This window comes from Scylla paramamosain, chromosome 28 (assembly GCF_035594125.1).
Source record: "Scylla paramamosain isolate STU-SP2022 chromosome 28, ASM3559412v1, whole genome shotgun sequence".
In the NCBI taxonomy this organism is placed as follows: domain Eukaryota; kingdom Metazoa; phylum Arthropoda; class Malacostraca; order Decapoda; family Portunidae; genus Scylla; species Scylla paramamosain.
The window spans coordinates 7940477-7967500 of NC_087178.1; the positions used below are offsets into that span (position 1 = coordinate 7940477).

General features: G+C 41.9%; 4 protein-coding genes across 5 annotated transcripts in view; 2 read left to right on the top strand and 2 right to left on the bottom strand.

Moving 5' to 3' along the window:
* The first annotated feature begins 442 nt into the window (after positions 1-442).
* Positions 443-9397, top strand: LOC135114859 (BTB/POZ domain-containing adapter for CUL3-mediated RhoA degradation protein 2-like). 2 transcript variants are annotated; one of them, XM_064031029.1, is made up of 8 exons: positions 495-581; positions 1257-1375; positions 1729-1852; positions 3320-3464; positions 3756-3856; positions 4226-4437; positions 4769-4967; positions 5917-9397. In XM_064031029.1, the coding sequence occupies exons 3-8, from the start codon at positions 1832-1834 to the stop codon at positions 6127-6129; spliced, it is 891 nt and encodes a 296-aa protein (XP_063887099.1). In that variant the 5' UTR covers positions 495-581; positions 1257-1375; positions 1729-1831; the 3' UTR covers positions 6130-9397. The 2 variants fall into 2 exon arrangements, with proteins under 2 accessions (XP_063887098.1, XP_063887099.1); XM_064031028.1 differs by lacking the exon at positions 1257-1375 and having other exon boundaries at positions 443-581.
* Positions 8688-14568, bottom strand: LOC135114857 (pre-mRNA-splicing factor SLU7-like). The gene is made up of 2 exons (XM_064031026.1): positions 14133-14568; positions 8688-11630 (listed from the first exon to the last, which is right to left on the bottom strand). The coding sequence occupies exon 2, from the start codon at positions 11616-11618 to the stop codon at positions 9876-9878; it is 1743 nt and encodes a 580-aa protein (XP_063887096.1). The 5' UTR covers positions 11619-11630; positions 14133-14568; the 3' UTR covers positions 8688-9875.
* Positions 14569-15532: 964 nt separating this feature from the next.
* On the top strand, positions 15533-18542 carry LOC135114861 (acyl carrier protein, mitochondrial-like). Its single transcript, XM_064031032.1, has 4 exons — positions 15533-15805; positions 16393-16512; positions 16847-16934; positions 18031-18542. The coding sequence occupies exons 1-4, from the start codon at positions 15548-15550 to the stop codon at positions 18120-18122; spliced, it is 558 nt and encodes a 185-aa protein (XP_063887102.1). The 5' UTR covers positions 15533-15547; the 3' UTR covers positions 18123-18542.
* Positions 18543-21620: 3078 nt separating this feature from the next.
* Positions 21621-27024, bottom strand: part of LOC135114860 (ATP-dependent RNA helicase A-like) — a 26086-nt gene continuing 20682 nt past the window's right edge. Inside the window, exons 2-3 of the mRNA XM_064031030.1 lie at positions 26272-26347; positions 21621-22535 (exon numbers count right to left, since the gene is read on the bottom strand). Coding sequence (XP_063887100.1) covers positions 21948-22535; positions 26272-26347 — 664 coding nt within the window. The 3' untranslated portion in view covers positions 21621-21947. The remainder of the gene's footprint in view (positions 22536-26271; positions 26348-27024) is intronic.

Genomic DNA, 27024 nt, shown 5'->3' on the forward strand with positions numbered 1-27024 from the left:
AAAGAGTTGCAGTTTTACATCTTATTCATGACATATGTTTCATTCCTTAATGATAGGGAGTCAAGGGTCACTCTATACAAGGATGAGGGATTGAAGATACACGCTCCTTGACTTCGTGATCTCATCCCAAAGGACTATTGTCAAAAGCCAGTCATGGATAGGTGCATCCCAGTGATGTTTTTTTTTTTTTTCATATTGACGATGAAGAATCCTATCACAAGAAACATAAAAAAAAAAAAAAAAACACCCTTGAAAACCCCAAGAACCTCCGCTACAGCTAAGGTAAATGAAAGTCTGGAAACACTAACACCATGTCTAAGACCAAAGAACCTTTTTTTTTCACCTTATCTTTGAGCAAGGATGATACAAGATCTCTATATGTTCCTTGACCAAGATGAAGAGAGGAGGGAGGAACGCAGAGGGAGCTGAGGAAGGGCAATGGAGGAGGGAAGAGCGCAGAGGGAGGGGAGGTAGGGATCTAAGGGAGCAGAGGGGGGCGAGGAGGAGGCCACAAGATGGTCGCCGGGCAGTGGTGGGGCTGCGTCACCTCCTTCCTCCGAGTCCCCAGCCAATATTTTCGGGCAAGTTGCAGTGTTAATACATCCTGAACACCATCACTAACAAGAAATAGTCGTACATTAGCCTTGTGCACCATTTTGTGGCGTTTGGAGGAAGGGAAGTGAAGCTAAAATAGTGATGAAGGAAAAATGCCAGGTCGTCTCCGCGAGTGGCGTTGTGTTCACGCTGATAGAGACCATTTGTACCTTCTTTTCTCCTTGGTCTGTGGGCTTGTGTGAGTTTGTTTGGGGCGAGAATGGGTAGCTATGGCTCGTGTGGGTGTGGCTGTGTGGCGAGGCGAAGGCTGGCGCGGGTGTGAGGGAGTGAAATGAGAGGAGGTAGTGGAGGTGGAAATGATCGATCAGAGTAATGGAGGACGGACCAACACAGACACACCTCCGCTGCACTGTCTTCTCACCACCTCACACTACTCCGCGGGTGTAATACTTCCTTCTCTAAAGCTGGCTTGAGTTGTCTTGTGCTAGCGGCTCATGCAGTGTGTGTGTGTGCTCAGTGCGTAAAAGAAGGGACATGTCACAAGGGACAAGGCAGGGTAGTGAGTCAGCTCGAAGGCATTTCAATCCTCGCTCATACCAGGCTGCGGTAGAAGGGGTGGCTTGCGGCACTCTAGGGTGTGGCACTGCCCGGGTAGTGCTACTAAGGGATTAGGGAAATAACCTTTGCTTATTAATTTCCAGCCAATGAGTTTATTTCTGGGCAAAATATGACGATTATTCAAGTCGTGATCTACACAATGCAGGGATTAGCAGTGACATTAATGAACTGAATACCATACCAACCCTAAAGGAATCCTCAGGTGAAAATGCTGATGTTATTTGAGTATTATCTTAACGATCTTTAGATGTCTTAAACCTCTACTGTCGTATGTCAAATCCAGTGGTTCATGAGACCTTAAATGGTGTCATCTTTTAGTGATGATTCATTGGTTGGTGTCTGATTGTCAAATAGAACTTTTCTCTCACTCAGTTTACAAAGAAACAATTATGTGTTTGTAAATTAAGTTTTGATTTTTTTTTATTATTATTTACTTACTTTTTTTTTTTTTTTAGAAGTGGAAATTAGTTGTCAAGGATTACGAACCTTCACTAAACATTGTCATCGTGTTTTTTGCATTGTGATTGTATAATTTGAAGCAAGTGTGTGTTGCAGGTGTGTGGCCAGCAGGTGTGGTGTCGTGGTGGCAGGGGTGGAGGAAGTGACCCTGGAGTCAACACGCACAGTGGTGGTGGCGCCACCTTCACCCACCTCAGAGATGTCAGGGGATCACAAAAAGGTGAGTACTGCCATCCATCCATTCATCCATCTGTCTATCCATTCACACATCCATCCTTCTATCTATTCATTCATCCATCCATATACTCATCTATCCATCCACTCATCCGTCCATCCTTCCATCTATCCATCTGCCCATCCATCCATCCACCTATCCATCCATCCACTCATACATCCAACCATCATCATTTCACTCACCCATTCATCCCTCTATCCACTCATCCCTTTATTATATTTCTGCCCATCCATCTATCCAGTTATCCATCTATCCACTAATCCATCCATCTGTTTATCCATCAATCCATCCATATATCCAGTCATTCATCTATTGATCCATCTACCCATCTACTTTTCCATTCTTCCATCCATCCATTCTATCCATCCATCTGTATATCTAACCACTCATCCATCCATCAATGCATCTATCCACATATTCATCATCCACCTATACACTCATCCATCCTTTGATGAAACCTGTTTCTCAAATGTTTTCCAAATGTTTGCTGTTAGCAAGCATTCAGAAAACATTTTGGAAACTTTTGCAAAACAGTCTGGAACATTGCTTCAAACATTGTTTTATGATGTGGATAGGCCTTGAAGGACCTATCCACAGTAAGGATGTGAGTAAGCATGCCACCTCTCAGGTAGCATGGCTGCACACTGTGCTTGTACCCGAGGTGACCTTGCACAAGGACGTGCTCAAGGGAGAAGAGCAGCCAGATGGCTTGCTACTGCTGACAGTTTGCAATGGAGGTGGCTGCACAGAAATTATTTCCTACCTGAAACTTTTAATTTTGATGAAAGGGGTTTTGGTGTCGTGACAGATGAAGTGAATGCAGGATCCAGTGAAGTAGATTTTCTTAAAGTTTTATTTTACCCTCGATTTTGTCACCAGTATAGTGTGCCATTGGAGGAAGGTGGACACTACCACATTCCTGTTATCTGTTGATGTGACTGTTTATACATTCAATGCAATAGCATTAGTGATGGGCATCTTGAGGAAATAAATACTTCGGGACTACTGGAGCACTGATATCATGACTCGAACTACACTTTTCAAACCTGTTGTTGCCAAGACACTTAAGCAGCATCGTGTACTCTTCACTTTCCAGACAACCTCTTTTGGAATACAATGGCAGACACATGAGGAAAATCAGACTTGTTTTTTTTATCATCATGAAAATTTTAGTGGTATGGAAAATTTGGTTTCAACAAGACATTCCATCCAAAAGACAGATTTGGCCTGAAATTATTTATCGTGTGACTGTAGGACAGGCTACATTCTCAACATGATGCTGTACACCAGCAGCACCATTTCCTTCTTTTGAGATGATAATGAAATGCTTTAAAAGAAAACAAAAATATGATTTTTCTTAATTATATGGATGTATCTTATATAACACGCCCTTAGCCATGTACAGGATAATTAAGATGATTATTCTCTAAAGTGATGTTTTTTTGTTTTCAGGTGATCAAGGGGAGTCCATCACAGTATGTGAAACTCAATGTTGGTGGCTCCCTCCACTACACCACCATTGGCACCCTCACCAAGCATGACAACATGCTGAGGGCCATGTTCTCTGGCCGCATGGAGGTCTTAACGGACTCTGAGGGTGAGTCAAGACACTTAGATTAATTTTTGTTGCTAAGATGAATCCTGGAATGGTCACTCACCAGTTTCATTCTGGAGGTGATCAGTTAAGGTTTGCTAAAGTTGCTTGTAAATTATCTTTATATTTTGTAACCATAGCAAAAATATTAAGAGGTTTATAATGTGGAATAAATGAAAGGTTATTTGTAGGCAAATAAGACTGATGACATGTCTGCTGCGAATAATGCACCTGGAATACATGAAAGCTAGCATTATGTCGCATAGAATTAACTGCTATTGTATCTTTGGTTAGGGTGGATCCTGATTGATCGCTGTGGGAAACATTTTGGCACTATCCTTAACTACCTGCGCGATGAGTGGATCCCCATCCCTGAGAACCAGCGAGAGTTACAGGTCAGAGCAGCAGCCTTGTAGAGGTTGCCTGATTTTAAAGTTCAACACAAAATAATTCTATCCTTGACATTGTTTCATGTGAGAGTGACTGGTAGATGTCTTCTTGGGTCTCTAACTTTGCTTTGCACCTGTCCTATACCCTCATACTTATAAGAACATTAGTAAATAAGGGAAGTTGCAAGAAGCCATCGGGCCTAAATGTAGCAGGCCCTTTATAAACAAAACTTTTTTGTATGTGGTGCATCCAGGAACTGCACTAGCAGGCTGACTCACACAAACCTCAGATCTTGTGTGTGTGTATGTGTGTGTGTGGGCTTTGATATGGACTTGCTGGGTTTGTCTTGTTAAGCAGTGCATCCATTCTCACAGGAGCTTCTAGCTGAGGCAAGGTACTATTGCATGAGTGACCTGGTGGAGGTGTGTGAAGGGGCAGTGAGACAACGTGAACCTGAGAAGGACCCAGTTTGTCGTGTGCCACTCATTACCTCGCAGAGGGAGGAACAGATGCTCATTCAGTCCACCAGTAAACCTGTGGTGAAGCTGCTGGTGAATAGACACAACAATAAGTACTCCTACACAAGGTGTGTGAATAGTCTTTGCATTTATTTGTCTATGTAATTCATCCTTACTTAGATCTTACCACCCTGCCATCTCTCTTCAATTTTTAGGTATTTAAACATTTTCCTTTTGTGTAATTGTGCATGAAAGCATCTATTATGGATGAATAATGTATAAAACTGGACTGTGGAAGGATAAGGTGTATGAACAATTGGAAGTGGAGAATTTTTATGTTCACTCCAATGAGGGTTTTCAGACATCCAATTTGACTGGCAAGTTTATCTTTACAGGATGTACCACAGATTGTAATATTTTCATATCTGCATCATACTATTTCCTGTGATATTCTTGCAGCACATCAGATGACAACTTGCTGAAGAACATTGAGCTTTTTGACCGGCTGTCCCTGAGGTTCAGTCGGAGAGTTCTGTTTATTAAAGATGTAATTGGCTCCAATGAGATATGTTTGTGGGCATTCTATGGGCATGGCAAGAAGCTGGCTGAGGTTTGCTGCACTTCCATAGTCTATGCTACAGACAGGAAACACACAAAGGTAGAGTAGAAGAATATTAATCTTTTTAACCTGGTTGTAGTTGCCTTGGTATATTGATATGGACACTTCAGTATTTTAAGGGTAATTGTAACCAAGTTTAATTTTGTTATGAGTGTATTAGATGTCATTTTTTTTTTTTACTTGTAACTCACCTAATGAGGTGTGTGGAATCAAGTATAATTGTTTCATGAATTTCTTTTACATAGGATGTTAGTCTTCTAAATATATCATCACTCACATTGTCATGTCTTGTTGCATTTTAAAATGTCCTTGATAGTGTGGTAGAATGGCATGCTAGTTAATAATTGGAATGAATGTGAGGGGATCAAGAACACATGAAGTTGACTTGATAGGAGTCAGGTGGACAATGGCTACATCATGGAATCCATGCCATGAGGAGAAACCATCATCACTTCTGTTTTGGTCTGGGCATCTCCGACGAGTCTTCAGTTGGGTTGTATATCTGTCAACCTGCCTGCTGACCCGTGGTGGAGGCCCAGACCTCCCACTCCAGATAGATGTGCATCCACTTCCCTGCAGCCATTTGGATTACAGTAGTAATTCCAGGTGATATATTGTTAGTCTTGCTTTGGCTGAAGAGAGGTAACATTAGCTTTAAATGTTCTTGAGTCTCATCAATAATACCATTCATGTAAGTGTATACAAACTGGTAGTGTTATGATCAACACTTTCCTCTTATTTCTAAAAAGATTAGAGTTGCTAATCTTTCTCTTTAGAAAGGTTTTTAATTAGGTAAGAATGTGAATGATATGTGTGTGAATGTGTGGTGCCTTGTCTGGGCTACCCAGAGTGAGATTGCCAGCCTGGTATATAGATGAATTGATAGAAGATCTTATCCAAGTCAGAATAACAAGAACAACGAATATCTGCATCATTTAGAGTGCAAAAGCAAGATTTAGCTTTTCTAATATATTTCACCATCCCACAGGTGGAATTTCCTGAAGCCAGAATATATGAAGAGACCCTCAATGTATTACTGTATGAAAATCGAACAGGCCCTGATGCAGAATTGATGCAAGCAACCTCCACGAGAGGAGCAGTGGCACCTGTTGTCTGCACCTCTGATGATGAAGAAGAACGGCGGGGAGGTGCATGCTCTCAGTCTGGCCTTGGGCGGTTACGTTCTAACAAGAATAACTAGTTGGTTACATGATAGTCAGGGAGTGAAAGTGGGATCACCACATCACATTTGGATCTGTTTTCAGGTGACAAGTTGAGGTCTGTCTTATCTCCAGGGGCCTTGCTCAAGCCAATTTCCTAGAAGTTGCCTATGATTGTGGGAACTTATTCAGCTGACATAGGATTTGTATTTGGCTGTGGAGACTCTCTGACAATAATTGTCATAAGTTGTAGTGTGTGAGCTCACATAGTTGTTATTCATGAGTCTTTGCCCCTGAGGCCTGTGAATGGATGCCAAGTGATAGTGACTTGGCTTGTTTTCTCCAGAACAGACATGGGGGAACACCAATTAATTGGTGTCTTGACTGTGATTCCCAGACTATGGATGAATTTAGATGGCATTGTCTTGTTCCACCCTCAATTACTAAGGTCATTGTTATACAGAGGTAATTTTGTTTGCTAGGTGCTTTGTATTGTGTTTTATATATTTTTTTTTTATCAGATAGGGAGAGATGGGCTAAGCTGTTGATGGGCTCTGCTTGGCTGCTTCCTCTCAGCATTTCCTTTTGAGCTTTGAGCATTTGTTATGTTCTTGGCAAATAGAGGGTCTAGTGAGGGACTTGCCTGATTATTTTCCAAGAAGCACTTCTGTGATGAATGTAATTTAAAATATATTCAGGGAAATTGCATTGTCAAGAGTTTGTGCATGATACTAATGACTGAAGGATTGATGTTACCTAAACAACCCCAGTAATGTTGCCATACTGGGAAATGTTATATATGTAGGCTACATATTGTAGGTATGAAGCATTCATTGTTACTCCCAGATACTGTCCTCAATTTCTGTGTTAGTGTCCTGTCAGAGGGGCCACACAGTCATAGGTTTTTATTTGTTGAAGATAAATTTTGAGAAAGGTGCATTGTGATTATCATTATTTGTATGAGAGTTTCTTAGTGTGAATGTTTGGTTTGTGAGGCAATTTTTTGATATAAAAAAGATGTTATGAATGCTTAGATTGATGATGGGATACTTTCTAGCAGGTTCAGGTGTGAGGCATTAGGGTAGGCCAGCTAGCAGATTGTGTAGAATTTATTTATTTACCTACTCTCTTTTTTTATTATACAGTCATGGCTTCAGGAAAGTATCTGTATGGGATGGCATATGCCACCTACCATTCCATCAGTCTGTCAGCTTTGTTCACAACCTGCCATTCTCCTTACTCCCAGTTTCCCTTTTCTACCTGTCATTGCATTTCCTCTTCCATATCTGTGCACTCCTTCCTCACCTCAACTGCATAGATACTTCTCCAAGACAAACTGTACCTCACCAGTTGAAGAAGAAAAATGTATAAAGTGAGACAGTTCACATCATACAAATATTGTGTAAATGGTAATCTCATTAGATCTGTTAGGTTCATGGGGAAAAACTCATAGTGATAGATTCCTGAGCATTTGGTTTGATACTGAAAAAAAAAATCCCTGCATTCAGAGTAGCTTCCTGGGTTGAACAACTGACTTGGTGTGTATGCATGTGACTGAAGCAAGATTGTAACTAGGACCAGATCCATGGATAATGCATATTGGTTTGGTGACTTGCAGTACTGGTCATTGTTAAAGTGTTAACAAATCAGTGTTAATGAAGGATTCTGTGTTGTAGCATCATTGTCTAGTGGTGGTGTAGTTATGAGGAAGGCTTCATAGTACAAGACAGTTGAGTTGTCATGTGGATGAGTTCCATGATATGGCAAGATAATGTGAAGTGGTATGGCTACTATCAGTCAAAGGTAGGAGAAGTACTATTAGAGCTGGAATGCTTCCTTGCTTCCTCAATCACGTTAAGTGCTATATCCCAGGAAATGTTTGTGTGTGTGTAGTCCATGCAGTGAGTTTGGGTGAAATACGCCACACCCATCTCTTGACGTTATGCCTTACTTCCATCAATCTTTTCATCATTTCATGCTGAGCACAGGCACAAGGAAATGTTGTATTACAATTTTCAAATGGTATTGTTGTGCCTGTGGTCAGCAGGAATGATGTGATTGATGGAAACATGACGAGATTAGGTGTGGGGCTTGTTTCCCTTGGGCCCACCATTTCTATTATTGATGATAATAACAGTGAAGCCATTGGCCACTTACTGTTTGTGGCTATCACATTTGTTATCAACTCCTAACTGGCTTTTACTTGAATGTTATGGCTTCCACACATACCCAAAGAAGTAGTTCCTATGTTTGCGAAAGGGAAGTAGTGTTGCCCAGCAGGAAGTTATGCTGGTATTAATCAGGCCATACCATCCTATTCTGTGAACCATACCTCTTATGCAACCATTCCAAAAGACCTGTATCTTGTAGTTCTAATCCACATGGCCTTCATCTCTGCTACATACCTGATGCCCTTGACTGCTGATAACAGGGAGCGAATCCAGCTGGTCATTGCTGCTATACATGAAACTGGTCCTAAGCCTGACTGTAACTGCAGAGGTGCATATAAAAGCCATATCCTTGTATTCATCAGTATTCATGGCACTGGCACCATATGAACATTTATATACAAACTGTAGAGGAGTTGGGAAACAAGTCATGTTTATAAGAAACTTTATTGTCTTACTATACAAATGTGCTTAGGGAAACTACTCGCCTCTTATCATACTTGGAATTTTCTGAGGGAACCAATGTTGTTTTTTTCCAAAGTACTTAGTAGATTATCAGAAAAACTTCAGATGCCAAAGTGTATACTCCTCTCTTTCAACTAAAATTTACAATTGGAGTCTATACATTTTTATTATTTGTTACTTGAGGCTAATTGGTTGTCTCTGAGCAAGAGGAGTGTGTTCAAATTTTCAATATTACTTGTTCCTGCAAATAAGACTCTTGTTTCTTTTCACAGATTTGTTCCATAGTTAATGCCCTTTTATCTTGTGTGCATTGGTGACATCCCTCACTAAGGGGGTATCTTTCTCTCACACACAGACACACAGATGTTGGGCTGTTACTCCTGTGGTAGTGGTCAGAAATTCTGGACTTTATTTATTTCTTTGTCGGAAGAGCTCTGACAACCGGTTAGCCTTTGTATTAAGTTAGGTGACCTCCATTTGTAAGATTTAAATGAAGAGAGCATAATTTAGCTTATAATGTAACTTGATCACTCATGTTACCCTGACAAGGTAGCTGTTGGATCTGAGACTTTGTCCATGAAGTGTTCTTGTTTAAGGGCTAGTCTTGTTTTTTATATAATGTGATACAAATAAATATTTACAAGATAATGTGATATAAATAAATATTTACATAATACATGTTTGTTTTAGTTCATGTCATAAACACAAGGGCATTGAAGGATGTTATGCTGAATAGAGTTGAATAAGAATCAAATCCCTGTGAATGAAAAGGCATTGGAGTTGCCTTCGGTGTATATATATATATATATATATATATATGATAAGTGGCTGTGAGAAAGTCATTACTTAACTATAAAATATTGTTTAGTTAACACCTTTAACAGAAACATGAAGTGCTACACATGTGAACCTTCATCTATGTTGTATTTTGGCATAATGTAAAGGACAAAGATAATTTTTCTGCAGTCATCCATAACTAAAAAAAAAAAAAAAAAAAAATTTGAAGAACAGTCTTCAGCTTGAAAACTGTTGAGTTACCACTGATATTGCAGAATACCCTAAAAGAGTGACATTAGTGATAAGTTTCTATACCTCTTGTCATTCAAGATTTGTACAGATTTGCTGAAAAGTCAGGCAAACAATGCATTCCATTTTCATTTGTTGAAGTATGCTGCCATTGGGTCATCTTTCCTCATTCTTCTTATCTGGAAAGCCTCAATTTCTTCTTCTGTTGGAGCCTGTGCATTGTACATCGAATTGAATTTCCTTTGTCTTTCATCAATCTTCATTAGAGCATCAGCAGCATCCTCTTCCATCTTGGCTCGAATCAACGCCTCCCGCAGTTTCTTCTTGCGCTTTTCTTCCTTCTCTTCTTCATTTTCTGATTCACTACTTGATGAGCTGCTGCTACTGCTACTGCTCTCAGTTTTCTTTTTCTTCTTTCTGTTCTTTTTCTTCTTCTTTTTCTGTTTCTTCTCTCTATGCATTTCTAACAAAGTCTTTTCCTTCTCCTCCTCTTTTTCTTCTTCTTCCTTCACATCACCTTGTGGCTGCACTGTGGCCATGCTAGGTAGTGGTGCTCCACTGTTAGCTGCTTTACCAGCATCTCCTGTACAGTAAGAATTCTTTACAAAGGAGTGGCAACAACTGTATCCCCACCGGCCATCACGCCAATAGCTTCCCCATACACTTGAGTGGTTCCCATGGTACACATCTTCTTCATATTTAGAACGTACAGTCTGTTTCTCTGCACCCTTGATGACCTTGCCATGACGTGAGTATTCTACGTAATTTTCTGTCTGAGCCAAAAGCAGTTCAACAGGAGGAGTGTCTAGATGTTCTTTTCCACCATACTTCTCAAGGAGATCATCAGAAACCTTCTTTTTGAATTCCTCCTTTTTCTCAACAAACTGTTTTTGCAACAACTCCAGCTTTGTGGGTTCAGCTTGAAGACTCACGTCAACACCCTTTTCATAAGCATCCCAAGCAAACAGCTGTGCTTTGGCTTGGGTGACTGTGTCACCAGTAAAACGTACAAAATTCTCTCCAGCAAAATCATATTCATCCTCTTTCCTACCTTTGTATGGGTTGTCCCTCATGGAACGTGTCTTGGGGTCATAATAGGCAGAGTTGGGATCCAAGTTCCGCAAGTACTTAGCAGTGTCCTCACGAATCCTAAGATTGCGCACAGTGATTCTCTGCTTGCTGTCCACTTTGGTGCCTGGCATGTCCACACTCTCTGCATACTTGTCCTCATCTTCATCATCATCATCTGGCTCATCACCATTCATTTCCTCACCATCTTTCAGCTTCTTGGCCTTGATCTGTCGCTTGTAATCCTCCACCTTCTTATGCTCCTCCACTACTGCAGTGTATTCCTGTGGGTCAAAGCCATTCCACCTGTCCCGTTTTCCATCGAAATCCAGCTTGAGGGTTGGCAACGATAGGTCGTCAGGGGCAATATTCAGTGCATTGTACTTGGCACCAACCTTGCGTGGTCTCTCCATACACTCCTTCTTCTTGTGGCCCATTGCACCACAATTCTCACAGGCACCTTTACGATACCGAGTAGACAGTTCACCCTGCTGTCCACGGATGTAATGCTCATTCAGATGTGTGATGTCACTTTGTTTCTCTGGCTGGGGACGCTGGTGTTTGAGAGTTGGGCCCTGAGATCCAAAGTACCATGGTGCTGTGGAAATGTACTGTGGTATGTGGGGATTGATGTCCTTGCCCTCCTCATCTACAGCAGCAGGCACAGTGCCAGCTTTTCGGGCTTCTTCCAGTTCCTTGGCTTTCTTCCATTCTTCTCGTGTCTTTTTCTTTGGCTCATCACCCTCTGCCTCCTCGTGCTTGGACCGCAGGATGGATGACAGCGGGACACTTGGGGTGCTCATCTTGCCGGCTTTCTGTGTGCATAAGAATAGATTAGGTTAGGTTAGTGTCCTTTAGGGGGGTTCAGCAGTGGCAAAGCCCCCCAGTTCGGTTAGGCTAAGTTAGTGTCCTTAAGGGTGGGGGTCCAAAGAGAAAAAGAAAACAGGATGTATTGTGTTAAATTGCAATTTTACCATTTTGGATAGCAAAGTGGGGAGTAAGGGGAGCAGAGCCTCAGTGAGTAAGACAGGTGACTTTAAAAGGTTTGGATAGCATAGCAAAGGGTATGGAAGGGTGGTTATTCCCTATTTCTTGACTATTTATTTGGGATCTTCCCCAAAGGCAAAGATTTTTTTTCTCCTTAGACTTTTGGCCTTCCCCACCCTGAAACTGTGATTTCCCACCAGGTCCCCAGGCTTGCTAGTCCTGGAGAGGTGTGGCAATAAAATACATGAAGAGCCGCTATTGGTAAGATTTACCCCTATTTAATTTTTTTTTTTTTTTTTTTTTGTAGGAGGGACACTGGCCAAGGGCAACAAAAATCCAATAAAAAAAAAATGCCCACTGAAATGCCAGTCCCATAAAAGGGTAAAAGCAGTAGTCAAAAATTGATGGATAAGTGTCTTGAAACCTCCCTCTTGAAGGAATTCAAGTTATAGGAAGGTGGAAATACAGAAGCAGGCAGGGAGTTCCAGAGTTTACCAGAGAAAGGAATGAATGATTGAGAAAACTGGTTAACTCTTACATTAGAGAGGTGGACAGAATAGAGGTGAGAGAAAGAAGAAAGTCTTGTGCAGTGAGGCCACGGGAGGAGGGGAGGCATGCAGTTAGCAAGATCAGAAGAGCATTTAGCATGAAAACAGCGGTAGGCAACATTGCGGCGGTGAGAGAGAGGCTGAAGACAGTCAGTTAGAGGAGAGGAGTTGATGAGACGAAAAGCTGTTGATTCCATTCAGTCTAGAAGAGCAGTATGAGTGGAACCCCCCCCGGACATGTGAAGCATACTCCATACATGGACGGATGAGGCCTTTGCACAGAGTTAGCAGCTGTGGGGGGGGGTAAGAAAAACTGGCGGAGATGTCTCAGAACACCTAACTTCATAGAAGCTGTTTTTAGCTAGAGATGAGATGTGAAGTTTCTAGTTTAGATTATAAGTAAAGGACAGACCAAGGATGTTCAGTGTAGAAGAGGGGGACAGTTGAGTGTCATTGACGAAGAGGGGATAGTTGTTTGGAAGGTTGTGTCGAGTTGATAGATGGAGGAATTGAGTTTTTGAGGCATTGAACAATACCAAGTTTGCTCTGTCCCAATCAGAAATTTTAGAAAGATCAGAAGTCAAGCGTTCTGTGGCTTCCCTGCATGAAATGTTTACCTCCTGAAGGAGGTAAACATAGGAGTGGATAGGACAAGAAGTTTGGTTTAGAAGATCATTAATAAATAATAAGAAGAGAGTGGGTGACATGACAGAACCCTGAGGAACACCACTGTTAATAGATTTAGGAGAAGAACAGTGACCGTCTACCACAGCAGCAATAGAACGGTCAGAAAGGAAACTTGAGATGAAGTTACAGAGAGAAGGATAGAAGCCGTAGGAGGATAGTTTGGAAATCAAAGCTTTGTGCCAGACTCTATCAAAAGCTTTTGACATGTCCAAGGCAACAGCAAAAGTTTCACCAAAATCTCTAAAAGAGGATGACCAAGACTCAGTAAGGAAAGCCAGATCACCAGTAGAGCAGCCTTGACGGAACCCATACTGGTGATCAGATAGAAGGTTGGGAAGTGATAGACGTTTAAGAATCTTCCTGTTGAGGATAGATTAAAAAACTTTAGATAGGCAGGAAATTAAAGCAATAGGACAGTAGTTTGAGGGATTAGAACGGTCACCCTTTTTAGGAACAGGCTGAATGTAAGCAAACTTCTAGCAAGAAGGAAAGGTAGATGTTGACAGACAGAGCTGAAAGAGTTTGACTAGGGTGCTGAAAGAGTTTGGCTAGGGAGCTGAAAGAGTTTGACTAGGAGGGAGCTGAAAGAGTTTGACTAGGAAAGAGTTTGACCCACACGCTGTTGACCTCAGTTTGACCTCACACGCTCTTGACACATTTACAAGGACAATTCATGACTGCCCATTTAACACTAATCATTACCCATTTCCTTGCCCAGTGAGGTGAAATGAGGTTCAGCATAAAGCTACGCCCTTAAATCTGCTTTCTGTGTGATTCCCTTTTCCCCATTCATTCTTACTTCACTGTACACTTGTGAGACATTCTGCTTCCTGTGTAGTTGCCTTTTCACCATTAATGCTTCCTTCCCTCTCCTACATTCTTCCTTCAACATTACCTTTGTCTTCCTTCAATGTATTCCTGGACACAGTCTGCTTCGTGAGCGGATCCCTTCCCTTTTACCTGGCGGACTTCCTAAACACCAACTAACCCTTCCCTCCCCTATTCTTCCTTCACTATCGCCTTTGTCCTCTTTCATTAAGCTTATTCCCCATAAATTCTCCAATATCTCCATTTCTAAAACTGCAAACCACTCACTATATAACCAGCAAAGTAAGGCGTCACAGGGTAGCCCTTGCAGGTACAACAAGCTCCGCAGGTCCTTCTCCGTCAGTGTTTTGATGGTGACGTCACAGCAGCAGCAGCAGCAGTCAATGTTAATCTTGACCAGCTTGATCCCTCACAACAACTATTTTCAAAGGGTACAGAGATTAAGTTCTCAAGTGTGCTTCACCTGTTAAGGGAGGAAGGTATGGAAGATGGCCGTAAATGGTCCACAAATTCATGAGAGGTGAGAATATGTCAGGCAGTATTGGTGTGGAGAGTCTGGAAGAGAATGGGGTAGTTATAACAGAAGAATGGAATCAAGGAGGCAATCAGAGTTCTGAAAAGTAGGTGGCGTAGGTGAAGTGTTTGGTGTGAGAGAAGGATGTGTGACACTGGAAAGGAAGAATGCAGATGAAATGGATGAAAGAATCAACAGGAAGTGGAGAGGTGTGTGAGAAGGTAGAAAAATGATAAGGTAGTAGGCCCACATAATATATCGTACGAGTTATATATCATATGGGCCTACTACCTCTACTACCAAATGTGGGATGAAGAGAGTGCCAAAGCAATGGAACGAGTGGTGAGTGAGTCTGTTGCATAAGGGAGGACACAAGAATAAAAATGAGTTGAACTACTGCATTAGTGAACACAGTAGGTAAAATTTTCAGTGCAGTGTTGAATGAGAGATTGTGTAAATGGACTGAGAGAGCTGGAGTGTAAGGTGAAGAATAGAATGGATTCCGTGTGGACAGGAGGGCTGAGGATAATACGTTTGTGGTGAATGAAATGATTGAGGGAAAGAAGAAGGATGGAGGCAAATTGTGTTTATGTTTTCCACTTACGGCTATGGCATAATGAAAGAAATTTTCTCTGGGGTTATGATTACCATCACCACCAGCCCATTGTGACTAAGGGTGTGACCTATACAATATTCTGCTGTCAGAAGGCCGCTCCAGCCATTCAACCTGTTTAATGGCCAAATAAACGCAGAAATGATGTAATATTTGAAAAGTAAGTGTCAGCCTATAGCCGTCAGTTCACAGCCCTCCTGTAAAATCTGGTCTTTATAGTAGAAAATCCAAGGAAATGTCTTGAAAACCGAGAGCGAATGCGCCCCTCACCACAGCCCAGTGTGACACCCATGCCAAGCTCCTTGCTTCCCATCACTGCCACTATAACACCCTGGAAATATAAGTAAAAACGAATCAGTGAAACCATAATAAATCATACAATCTTTGAATGCACTCAACAATTTATATACTTTATACTCACAGTACCTTCAATCGATTGATAAAATTAAGGACGACGAAAAAAATATATATCTTTCTTTCATCACTTCTGATACGCATTTCTTTAACATATCTATAAATAAAAACACTAAAACGAATACAAACCATAATGTAACAATGAAAAATAAACTGAGGAACAGAAATAGTTTAGCCCACGACTCCCTGACCACGGCACCAGCAGCAGCAGCAGCAGCAGCAGTAGGAACCTCAAGGAAAATGGCTACGCTGGCTCGAACACTCCACTTAGTAAGCCGCATCAGGCCCTCCACGGTGCTGTCCATCTTGCCCCGAGCAGCTGCAGTGGGATGTCTGCACACCACGAGTCTTCAGGAGCACAGAGGAGTGAGCAGAGTGGTGCAACCGGCCATAGATAAGGTGTGTTTGGCCCGCCTGGGATGTGCCGGCATGTTTACATCGGCGATCAGCTGATGACATGCTGCCCGCCATCCTCTCCCACGATCTGAGGCGTCTTCAAGGGGCGTGTGGAGGGGAATGTCATGCGGGTTATGCGATGTATGCGTGTGGGTGGGTGTGGTGTGGCATGGGTGGTGGTGGTGGTGGTATGGGTGCGTGGGGTTGGGGGTTGGTGGTGCTGTGGGGGGTTGGGTGGGTGGTAATGGGTAGAAGACTCTGTGGCGAACTTCATTACTAGTTAATGGGCGGAATAGCTGCTCCTGACCGATCTGTCTTTATTTTTTGGATATGAATAGGATACATACTTAACATCCCGGCCAATTTCAGTGGGCGGTCGGCTTTTGGCTAGGTTAGGTTTGGTTAAATTTTAATTTGCAGAAATTAAAGTATGAAGATCAATACATGTATATGAAAAAAAAAAAATCCATGTCAGGGTAGGTAAGGTTAGATGTGATGAGGTTACTGACCTAGGATGGGGCAGTGGGGGTGAATGGATGGAAGTATTAGGGGAGTTCCCTTCATGCCTGTGATGTGTGTCTGTGTTGCAGACATCGTGGTGTAGCAGCAGTGTACGTGACTACAGCAGCAAGCCTCCCCTCACCCTTGACCTGATCCAGCAGAGAGTCCTGCTCGTGCTAAAGCTCTATGACAAGATTAATCCAGAGAAAGTAAGCAACTCCCTTAAAAGTTCAAGTAAAATTAATTACATGTCCAGTAACTTGAACTGTAATGTATAGCACATTCTTGTAGCATTTCAGAACCTTTAAATTAACATTCCTATATTGGAAGGAATGTAATTATTGCATCAAGGATTATGATTTTTTTGTAGTTTATTTTGTAAAGATATTTGTAGTATAATGATTGAATACTACGGTGAATTGAAGAAATTTTCTTAGTGACCCTCCAAGGAGAAAGACATCATCAGCCATTGGAAGAACAAAGCTCCCTCCCTCCTAACATTATTTGTGGAAGAATAAGCTAATGCCATGTACTTGTCCTCAGCTGTCAGTGGAGTCACACTTCATGCAGGACCTCGGCTTGGATTCCCTAGACCACGTTGAGGTCATCATGGCCATGGAGGATGAGTTTGGTATGTGTGGCAAATATAAATATATGTATATACATACATACACCAAGACTGTCTCCCCAAAAAATAAGGGTAGCCAAGAGAAGGTACACAGCTGTCACATTCACACTTTTGCACACACATTTACACAACAACTTCAGCCCCTTGGCTCTTGACAGAGAAGAGATAGTACTCCAGCCCTCACTTTACGGGAATCATTTGAACAGCTTGAACCGATCAGTGTAAAGTGAGGATATAAGAGGATGAAACAAGGGAAGCAGTAAGAAGCCAACACATGGCTGTATGTGTATGAAATATGCTTACCATCCTCCATAAATTTGCCTGATCTTTTGAAACTTTCTAATGACTCAGCAGTTTACTATACTCATTTCTAAATCTTGAGAAATATAAGTCCTAAGTGGTATCTAGGTGTCAGTGTTTAGTATGACAGTAACTCCCACTTATCCTGAGAAAACCTGGAAGCTCCACCTATAGCCAGGTAGTGGGAGGAGTTTATATTTCTCAAGATTTGGAACTCGGTATAACACATTTGCATGTTTTTAGTACTCTTGGATATAATTCATCAGGCCGTGATGATTTAACTTTTCAGCCTATTTCTCTATTTGGTTATGGAAATATCTATCAGTTTGTCATCCTTATCTGCTCCAAAAATCTTGTCATTTCTGTCTTTTCCCACATGTTTGCTCAGGGAAGTATTTACCGTGATTGCCACATGTAGGTGTATTGTCTTCTTACTCTGTCAGTGTTCTTGTGTTACTGCATTTTTAAATGAGCCAAAACAAAACCTTGTATTGTGCCTAAGAAATAAGAAATAGAAAGTAAAGCAAAACAGATTGACTTGGGTGTGGTTTGGAGAAGAAAGAAACAAAGAAAGCATTCTTGAGTAGTGCAAGAAAAAAATAGCCAAATAAAACATTTTAGAGGAAAGAAATCAAGAAGATACAGCAATTAGGTAAGTTTGTGGAGGAGGCTTTAGTTTGTATAGAATATGTAAGGGAAGGACATGACAGAATAGAGAGGACATCAGGGGAAAGTGATGGCACATTGAAAGACACAAACAGTTGTTTGCAGTTGTCCTTCATCAAACAACTTTTCACAGGCTTTGAAATCCCTGATGCTGATGCAGAGAAGTTACTCCGGCCAGCTGACATCATCCGGTACGTGGCTGACAAGGAAGACATCTACGACTGAGGTGCCTGTGGGGATGCAAGGGATGGGGACTAAAGATTGGAGTGGGAACAGTGAGAAAAGTCACCTGCCATAGAAATCATCTGCACTTAAAACTCAAGCAGCTTTTACCCTTGTAAGCTTTCTTGAGCTGAACCTGTGGAGGAACAACTGGGGCCTTCAAGCATCCCAGTGGAAAGTCTTTGGATGTGCAAGTGTTGTAAATATTTAGTGACCAAAGGGAGGCCACTCGCACATTGTGGGGAAGGTGCAGTTTCATTAAATTTACCACACTTTCATGATTTCCAGAGTCAGCATCATTGAAAATATATAGGGTGATAAGTTGAAATGTTTTGTTGATCCAGGACCTCAGTTTTTTTCTTATGTATAACTATTTAATAGTGTAATGTGTACAGATGCCTAATAAAAGTTAAATGTTGCTTAGCGGTTCATTTTTTGTTAATTGTAGAGGAAGAACTGATGCTTCATAAAACTTTTTTTCAGCAAGAAGGAAAGTTCTCCAGCTTCATGATTGCTGTTACTCTCAGTAACATGAAGTGTTTATGTACAGGCATTTGGACCCTTCTAAGATTCCTAGACAAGTTCATGTAAAACATGCCTAAATGCAGACTAAGATGAATCTAGAAGGATCTTGAAAGCAAGAAATGTAATTATTTTATATATTTTTCAAGTTTTGCTTGGCAAAGAACGTGAAATTTATAAGTATTTTTTTTCCACAAATAAAAAAAAAGTTGTAATGGAGTGGCTGTTATTAACTAGTTTAATGACTGGACTCTGAACCAGAGAGACTAATGCAAGGGTTATCACCAGAGAGAGAAAGGAGGAACACTTTGCATGAGCTGATGTTACAAAGGCAAAAACTTCTACACCACCAGTGAAATCAGAAAGGAAAGTGTATAATGGAAGAAAGAAATGAGATTATAATTGTATCGCTGACTTGCCTAACGCGTACACGCAAGAAGTTAAGGAAATAATCTACAGACTTTGGCAGATAAGGGAAAGAGGAGGAAAGAATAATAAGCAAAAAGGAAAAATACAGATATACAGAATAAATGAAATAAAATAACAAACGAGTCCCGTTACAAAGACAAAACTCCCGCAAAGCTATCAACCGCCGCCACCACCACCGTAAGCAACAACACGTTTTTGGTGTGCAGGGAGGCAAACAGACTATCGGCTGTGAAACGTCTGGCCTCACTTGGCAAAAGGTATGTAACAGACACATGACCTCCCACTTACGACCTCTCTCGACCTCATTTACGACCCCTGACTCACGACCTCCCGCTCACGACCTCTCACTCACAACCTCTCACTTACGAGCTCTCACTCACATACACTCACTCTTGGTATAGTAGGCAAAATGTACGTGGATTACCAGATAACCTTGCATTTAAGATGAGGACACAGCATAATTTTTCACCTTTTCCTTTCTCCCTTCGCCTTTCATCTCATCTTCCTGTCTGCTTCATTTCGCTTTCTCTTCCTCCCACTCTTCTATCGCTTTGTCCCCTTTCCATCTGGTTTGTTCCTTTTCTGTAAGTTCCTCATTTTGGCTAGAATTTCTTCCGTGACTGCTACTTTCATCTTTTCCTTTTTATTTCTTCTGATTTATTCATTCCATGTGGTTTTAGTCCTTGATTGTTGGATGAGTTGAATAACTTTTCAGAATTAGGTGATATATTTCATTGCACAACATTCTACGTCACTGCTTTCCTCCTTTCCTCTTTTCCTTCTTATTTCTAATTTACTCATTACGTGTGTTCCTCCTCCTTCATTGTTAGATCTACTGAAGAGCTTTTGAGTAATAATTAATTGATCTGTTTCATGACACGACTTACTACGCCAGCTAGTTTCCTGTTTCCTTCTTAACTTAATGGATGGTTCGTTTCCTGAGTCATTTATTTTCATGCTTGCTTCTCAGCAATTCTTTCTTGCCTTGCCGTGGTTTTGTTGATTTGTTGCGACATTAGAAAATAAATCCGTCTTTGATACTATTGTAATGAGATAGTTTTCGTTGGTCTCATGATACCGATTCGAGGGGATGAAGCAGGTGTCGTACTTATGGAATGAAGCAGATCGTTATAATAGGTCAACTTTGCGATTTGCTATTTAGAGAGAGAGAGAGAGAGAGAGAGAGAGAGAGAGAGAGAGAGAAAGGCCCACTGAGGCGCCATAAAAGTCAGAAATTATAAAAAAAAAAAAAAGGATAAGTGTCTTGAAACCTTTCTCGTATAAGAGTTCAATTCATAGAAAGAAGGAAATACAGAAGCAGGCAAGGAATTCCAGAGTTTACCAGAAAAGAGATCAATGATTAAGAATATTGGTTAGAGAAAAAGTTAGAGAGAAAGTAGAGTCGTGCAGCTATGCTGCGGGAGGACGTACGGGAGGCATGCAGTTACCAAAATCAGAAGAGCAGTTGCAGAAATGCAACTTTGCGGCGAAGAGAGAGAGAGAGAGAGAGAGAGAGAGAGAGAGAGAGAGAGAGAGAGAGAGAGAGAGAGAGAGAGAGAGAGACTAGACAATCAGTTAGAGGAGATGAGTTGATAAGACGAAATGCTTTTTGATTCCACCTTGTCTAAAACAGCGGTATGAGTGGAATCCCCTACATACATGTGAGGCATATTTCATACAAGTACAGATAAGGTCCCTGTACAGAGTTAGCAGCTGGTGTGGATCATTAGGGGGGCGAGAGTGAGAAAAAACTGGCGGAGACGACTCAGAACACATCATTTTATAGAAACTGTTTTAGCTAAAGATTAGATGTGAAGTTTTCAGTTTGGATTATTAGTCAAAGAGAGACCGATGATGTTCATTGCAGAAGAGGGGGAACATTTGAGCGTCATTGAAAAAGAGGGGGATGGTTATCTAGAAGGTTGTGTCGAGTTGATTGAAGGAGGGATTGAGTTTTTGAGGCACTGGACAATACTAAGTTTGCTCTGGCCGAATCAGAAAATTTATAGAGATGAGAAGTTTAGCTAATGCTAATGCATGATTAGCCTTGCTTACATCCTCCACCTCTCTTTCCATTACCTTTTGGAGATGCGTGGTTGCTTTATGACTGAAGAGTAGTTAATGTAACCTGTCGTTAGGTATATAGTGTAATGTTCGTGGGATAAGCCAATGCATCGGCTCCCGCTGTTCTATTTCTTGATTGTTTTATTTTGCTGTTGTCTTGGTTTATTTTGCTGTCTCTTGGTTTATTTGATGTATTTGTGTTATTGTTATTGTTGCTGATGCTGCTGCTGCTGCTGCTGCTGCTGTTATTGCTTCTTTCTGTTTTTCCACACTTTCATAAAAAAAAAAAAAAAAAAAAAAAAAATATTATATATATATATATATATATATATATATATATATATATATATATATATATATATATATATATATATATATATATATATATATATATATATATATATATATATATATATTTTTACTTTAGATTACATCATGGACATTTACCTGAATGGCTTTAGGGTTGTAGTGAGTTTCAGACAAGAGTAAATCCTTAATATTTATTAACAGGTTATGTATACATAACAAGAAACAGAAACAAAAAAGATGAGGTAAACTGCTGAACATATATACAAGGGATACAATGTTAACCAGCGCGCGGTAAACAAGAAGTAATGGTCATGGTAACACTAAATGATAACGATAACAAGGTCTGTGGAATGGCTGCGTGAGGTACACCGCCCACGCACCTCTGCCTCCACTCTGGTGGGAGGGAGAGAGGTGGAGGGTGAAGGCGGGGAGGGCGGGAGGCAAGGAAGACAGGCAGCGTAGAGTTGACCATCTCTGTAAACTGCCAGACAGGAATCCTTACGTTCAGTAGCCATGATCATCATAATCATAGTCGTCATAGCCGCCATCGTAGTCACCGTATCCACCGCCGCCCTTGCCACCCTTTCCGCCCTTTCCGCCCTTTCCGCCGCCGAAGAGACCGCCGAATAAGCCGCCGCCCTTACCCTTGCCCTTTCCGCCGTCGTCGGGGATGGGGATTTTGTGCACCCAGACAGGTTGATAGGTTACCTTGGGCACGTCCACCAGCTTCCACTCCTTGACGTGATGCACCACAGGCTTATGGATCATGAAAGGGGCTGGCGCCGTGTGGATCTTGATGGGCTCCTTCACGTACACTGGCCGGTGCTCCGTCACTTCCTTTTGCACCACCACGGGCTTCGTCACCGTGTAGGGCTCGTATTTGACTACTGTTCTGTGGCCAATGAAGCTGTGTCCGTAGCCGCCGCCACCGCCGCCACCGCCCTTGCCTTTGCCTTTGCCTTTGCCAAAGCCACCACCGCCGCCGCCATAGCCGCCGCCGCCGCCATAGCCGCCGCCGCCGCCCTTGAATCCTGGGTCAGCCTTCGCCGCCGCTACGAGCATCAGGGCCACAAGCACCGCTGACAGCGTGACCTGTAGAGTGGAAGCATGTGTCATTAGGCTGGCAGGAGAGAGAGAGAGAGAGAGAGAGAGAGAGAGAGAGAGAGAGAGAGAGAGAGAGAGAGAGAGAGAGAGAGAGAGAGAGAGAGGAAAATGGAAAGGAAACAATTACTTTCACTGACTTTCACAACATGACGCCGCACGAACAAGCAACAGGTCATGCACGGTGCTCCCACTCCCCTCCCCATCCCCCCTCCCCCACCCTGCTACCCATGACCTGTGCGGACTCTCCCCCTCCACCACCACTCTTCTTTTCACCACCGCCACTACCACCACTACCACCGCCACCACCACAGCCACCACCACTAAAAATAAGACGTGGAGAGGAATCCGACAAAAAATATTCCATGACTCATGAAAATAAACTTAATTCTCGAATATACTCAAAATAAAACAATGAGAAAGAGAGAGCGAGAGAAAGAGAGAGAGAGAGAGAGAGAGAGAGAGAGAGAGAGAGAGAGAGAGAGAGAGAGAGAGAGAGAGAGAGAGAGAGAGAGAGAGAGAGAGAGAGAGACGACGTACTTAATTTTAAAATATATTACAAGTGATTAACTATACAACATTAATTTAACTTAAGTAATTTTACACCTCGTGCAGGAGGAGAAGGGAAGGAGGGAGGTAGGGGGAAAAGGGGATGAAGGGAAGGAAGTATGGAGAGAAGAGGAATTACAGAGAAGGAGTAAGAGAGGAGAGGAAGTGAACAGGGAAGGGAGGAAGGAGTAAATAGGGAGGGGGAAGAGGAGGAGGAGGAGGAGGAGGGAAGTGAATAGAGAAGGGAGAAGGAGAGGAAAGTGTTTAGGGAAGGGAGGAAGGAGGAGGGGAAGTGAATAAGGAAGGGCTGAGTCACTGAAGGGGTCAGAGTGCGTACCATAGATGGAGCGCGATGAAGACGTCATGAAAGGGAGGATGGCAGAAAAACGAATGGCCGTATTCAAAATTACCGCCCCTCTTATCTCATCTGTCCATTAGACTTTGAGCTGCTCGAGAACCTAACACGGCAGACGGCTCTCCCCCCCTCTCTCTCTTCTTGCACGAGGAGCGAAGACAATGGAAAAATCAAGCTTGAGAGAGAGAGAGAGAGAGAGAGAGAGAGAGAGAGAGAGAGAGAGAGAGAGAGAGAGAGAGAGAGAGAGAGAGAGAGAGAGAGAGAGTACAAAAGTGAAAGTATATATAGGAAAGAGAGAGAGAGAGAGAGAGAGAGAGAGAGAGAGAGAGAGAGAGAGAGAGAGAGAGAGAGAGAGAGAGAGAGAGACATGCGGAAATAAAAGTTGAAACCTACACTTTCTTCTCTTTAAATTTGAACTGGCTGAGGCGAAATATAATAATAATAATAATAATTATAATAATAATAATAATAATAATAATAATAATAATAATAATAATAATAATAATAAATCAAATGAGCATCTACTGTTTATTATAGACGAGATAAGACTTAGATTATGAAATGCACGTTTTGAGAGAGACAAGAGGGAGGGAGAGAGGGAGGGAGACGTGCAGGGGAAAATGAAAACACTAATGGAAATTACTTGTGGGTTTTCACGGGGGTTTTCATAATAGCAATAGTTTATCAAAGATTCTGCATTTTCAACGGGGGAAAAGAAGAAGAAAAATAACACCCATGAGAACACAATCAGATATCTCTGTAGCCTTTGGAAATCATCGTATAATGCGAGAGGAAAGCGTTTCAAAATCTGAGCATAGGCGTGAATGTACGGACATGAGCCACGGCTTAGAGGCGCTTCAAGGGCGTACAAAACGGGGAAGGTCTCTCTCTCTCTCTCTCTCTCTCTCTCTCTCTCTCTCTCTCTCTCTCTCTCTCTCTCTCTCTCTCCTGTAGGTGCAATATAGAAATTCAAAAGCACAAAAAAAAAAAAAAAAAAAATAGAAATATGTACATCTTCATTACTTTCTCTCGTTGGCGCAATGTTCCTACGCAGCAAACGGTGAAAATTATTACGTCTTTTTATTGCTTGAGAGAGATGAGGAAGAAAATATTTTGATTATCTAACCACAGCAAAGTGATTTGAGAGGGGGTGCCATCTGTCAGAGAGAGAGAGAGAGAGAGAGAGGGAGAGAGAGAGAGAGAGAGGAGAGAGAGAGAGAGAGAGAGAGAGAGAGAGAGAGAGAGAGGTTAAATTATTATCGAAATCTTGTAGAACAATAAACAGTAAAACATAATCGCGTGTGTGTTACATCCAAGATAATTAATGTCAAAGGTGATGCAAACATATCTTTCCCCTTGTGGGCGCCAGCGACGGAAAGGAAGGGTGGGAAGAAAGTCTTGGGTGTTTACTGACAGGGTTGCTAAGGAAAGGAATGGAGAGAAAGTTGTTGACATAAAGTACAAGTAGACGATTCTTGGCAAGTGTTGACAAGACGAGCTGGGCCGGTGTGGAGAGAGAGAGAGAGAGAGAGAGAGAGAGAGAGAGAGAGAGAGAGAGAGGAGAGAGAGAGAGGAGAGAGAGAGAGAGAGAGAGAGAGAGAGAGAGAGAGAGAGATTAGACTTATTACGTAAATCTTGGTAGAGAGAATAAAAGTTGTCAATATAATGTTTAAAAAAAATAATGAGAGTGAAGCCTAATTGAAGTCGAATATCAGTAAAAAGAAGAAAAACCTGGTTCGTAATAATTCTGAAAACATTGTCTATGTCTATACCTTACCTGCTACAGCTTTAGATTGACAAACTCTTGATGATTAGTACTACAAATAATGATGATAATAAGCGTGCGCATTGATTACAAGTAAAAAAAAAAATGATGGTCATAGGAAACGTAGTACCAGTTATCATAATCATATTAATTATGAGTCAGAAAAACAAGATACACGTTAATTTCAAATCCTTCCATTTTTCTGTTGTCAGTAATGAACACCATTGTTGTGAGATTAATATCCTCAGTTTTGGGACTGATTTTAAACGTGCTATATGCGTACTCGCTGCAATTCCGCTATTTGACCTAAGCAGTGCAGGGGATTTCAAAAGGACGGAGCCTATTTTACGATGCTATTATGTAAAAAAAAAAAAAATCGAACAAACATAATCAATAAATAAAGCAAAGTAAAATAGATAGATAACAACTAAAGAAGGTGACTATTCTAAACTTAGTTCCCGACCTTTAAACATTATGACTGGAGTTTTGTTCACGGTCAGTTCATGGCTACATCCAGATAGCAATGTCAGGCTTCTCTTCAAGACCATCCCCTCCTCCCCCTTACATTATGACTCGTAAAGAATGCAGACTATTTAACCTGAACTCAGTGATGCGTGAATTCTTCTCCCATAGAACCCATGACCTCTAGTGCATGACCTTCATCAAGAAATGAGTGAGGAAAGGAGTGATTGGGAGGAAGATAAGAATGAGAAGGAAGGAAAGGAATGATTGAGAAGATGAGAAGGGAGAGGAGGAAGAGGAATGAGAGGAGAGATGAGAGTGTACTTCCGGAGGCGTGTAAATGAAGAGGATGAGGAAGAACAGAATAAAAAGGAAGAGGAAGAGGAGGAGGAGGAGGAGGATAATGAGAAGGAGGATGACAGTGTACGGAAGCATGTAAAAAAAAAAAAAAACAGAAAATATAGGCTAAGATGAAGTGAGAAGTGAAGTTTTGAATTAAGTAAGCCAGAGAGAGAGAGAGAGAGAGAGAGAGAGAGAGAGAGAGAGAGAGAGAGAGAGAGAGAGAGAGAGAGAGAGAGAGAGAGAGCTGTTCGTACCTTTAGCCTCATGGTGGTGGAGTCGGCGAAGGAGTGTGAGTGAGGAGGAACGCCCGGTCGCCGCCTTATATACACACTGAGGAGGCGGAGAGTCACTTTTACTCCCCCTTCTCGAACGCCGCGACCACAAGGTTTGTTTGCCTCTGCTTTTTGTCTGGGATATGATCTTTACCTGCTCTTTGCTTCCCCTCCATTCCCCTTTCCTCTCTCCTCTCTCTCTCCCCCTCTCTCTCTCTCTCTCTCTCTCTCTCTCTCTCTCTCTCTCTCTCTCTCTCTCTCTCTCTCTCTGGAAACTCTTGTCCATATAAAGATTCCTTAGGTTACTTAATTCAAAACAGTTATTTTCACTTATCACTTTCAACTTAGCATATATCTTTCCTCTATTTACATGCATCTCTACACTGTCATCCTCCTCCTCCTCCTCCTCCTCCTCCTCCTCCTCCTCCTCCTCTTCCTCTTCCTCCTCCTCCTCCTCCTCCTCCTCCTCTTCCTCGTCTTTCTTTTCGCTCTCACCCTCTTCCTCTTCATCCTTCTCACCCTCATGCTTCTCTCAATCACTCTTTCCGTCACTTACCCGACCTTTCACATCACCCTGCTTTGCATACTAAGATTTGACCTGCTGTTGTGTACGTGTGTGTGTGTGTGTGTGTCTGTGTACGTGTGTTTGTGTACATGCGTGTGAGTGTGAGTGGGTTCCTGCGTACTTTCTTTAAGCTGGCGGCTAGATACCGACGCAAGTGTATTGTTACTCCT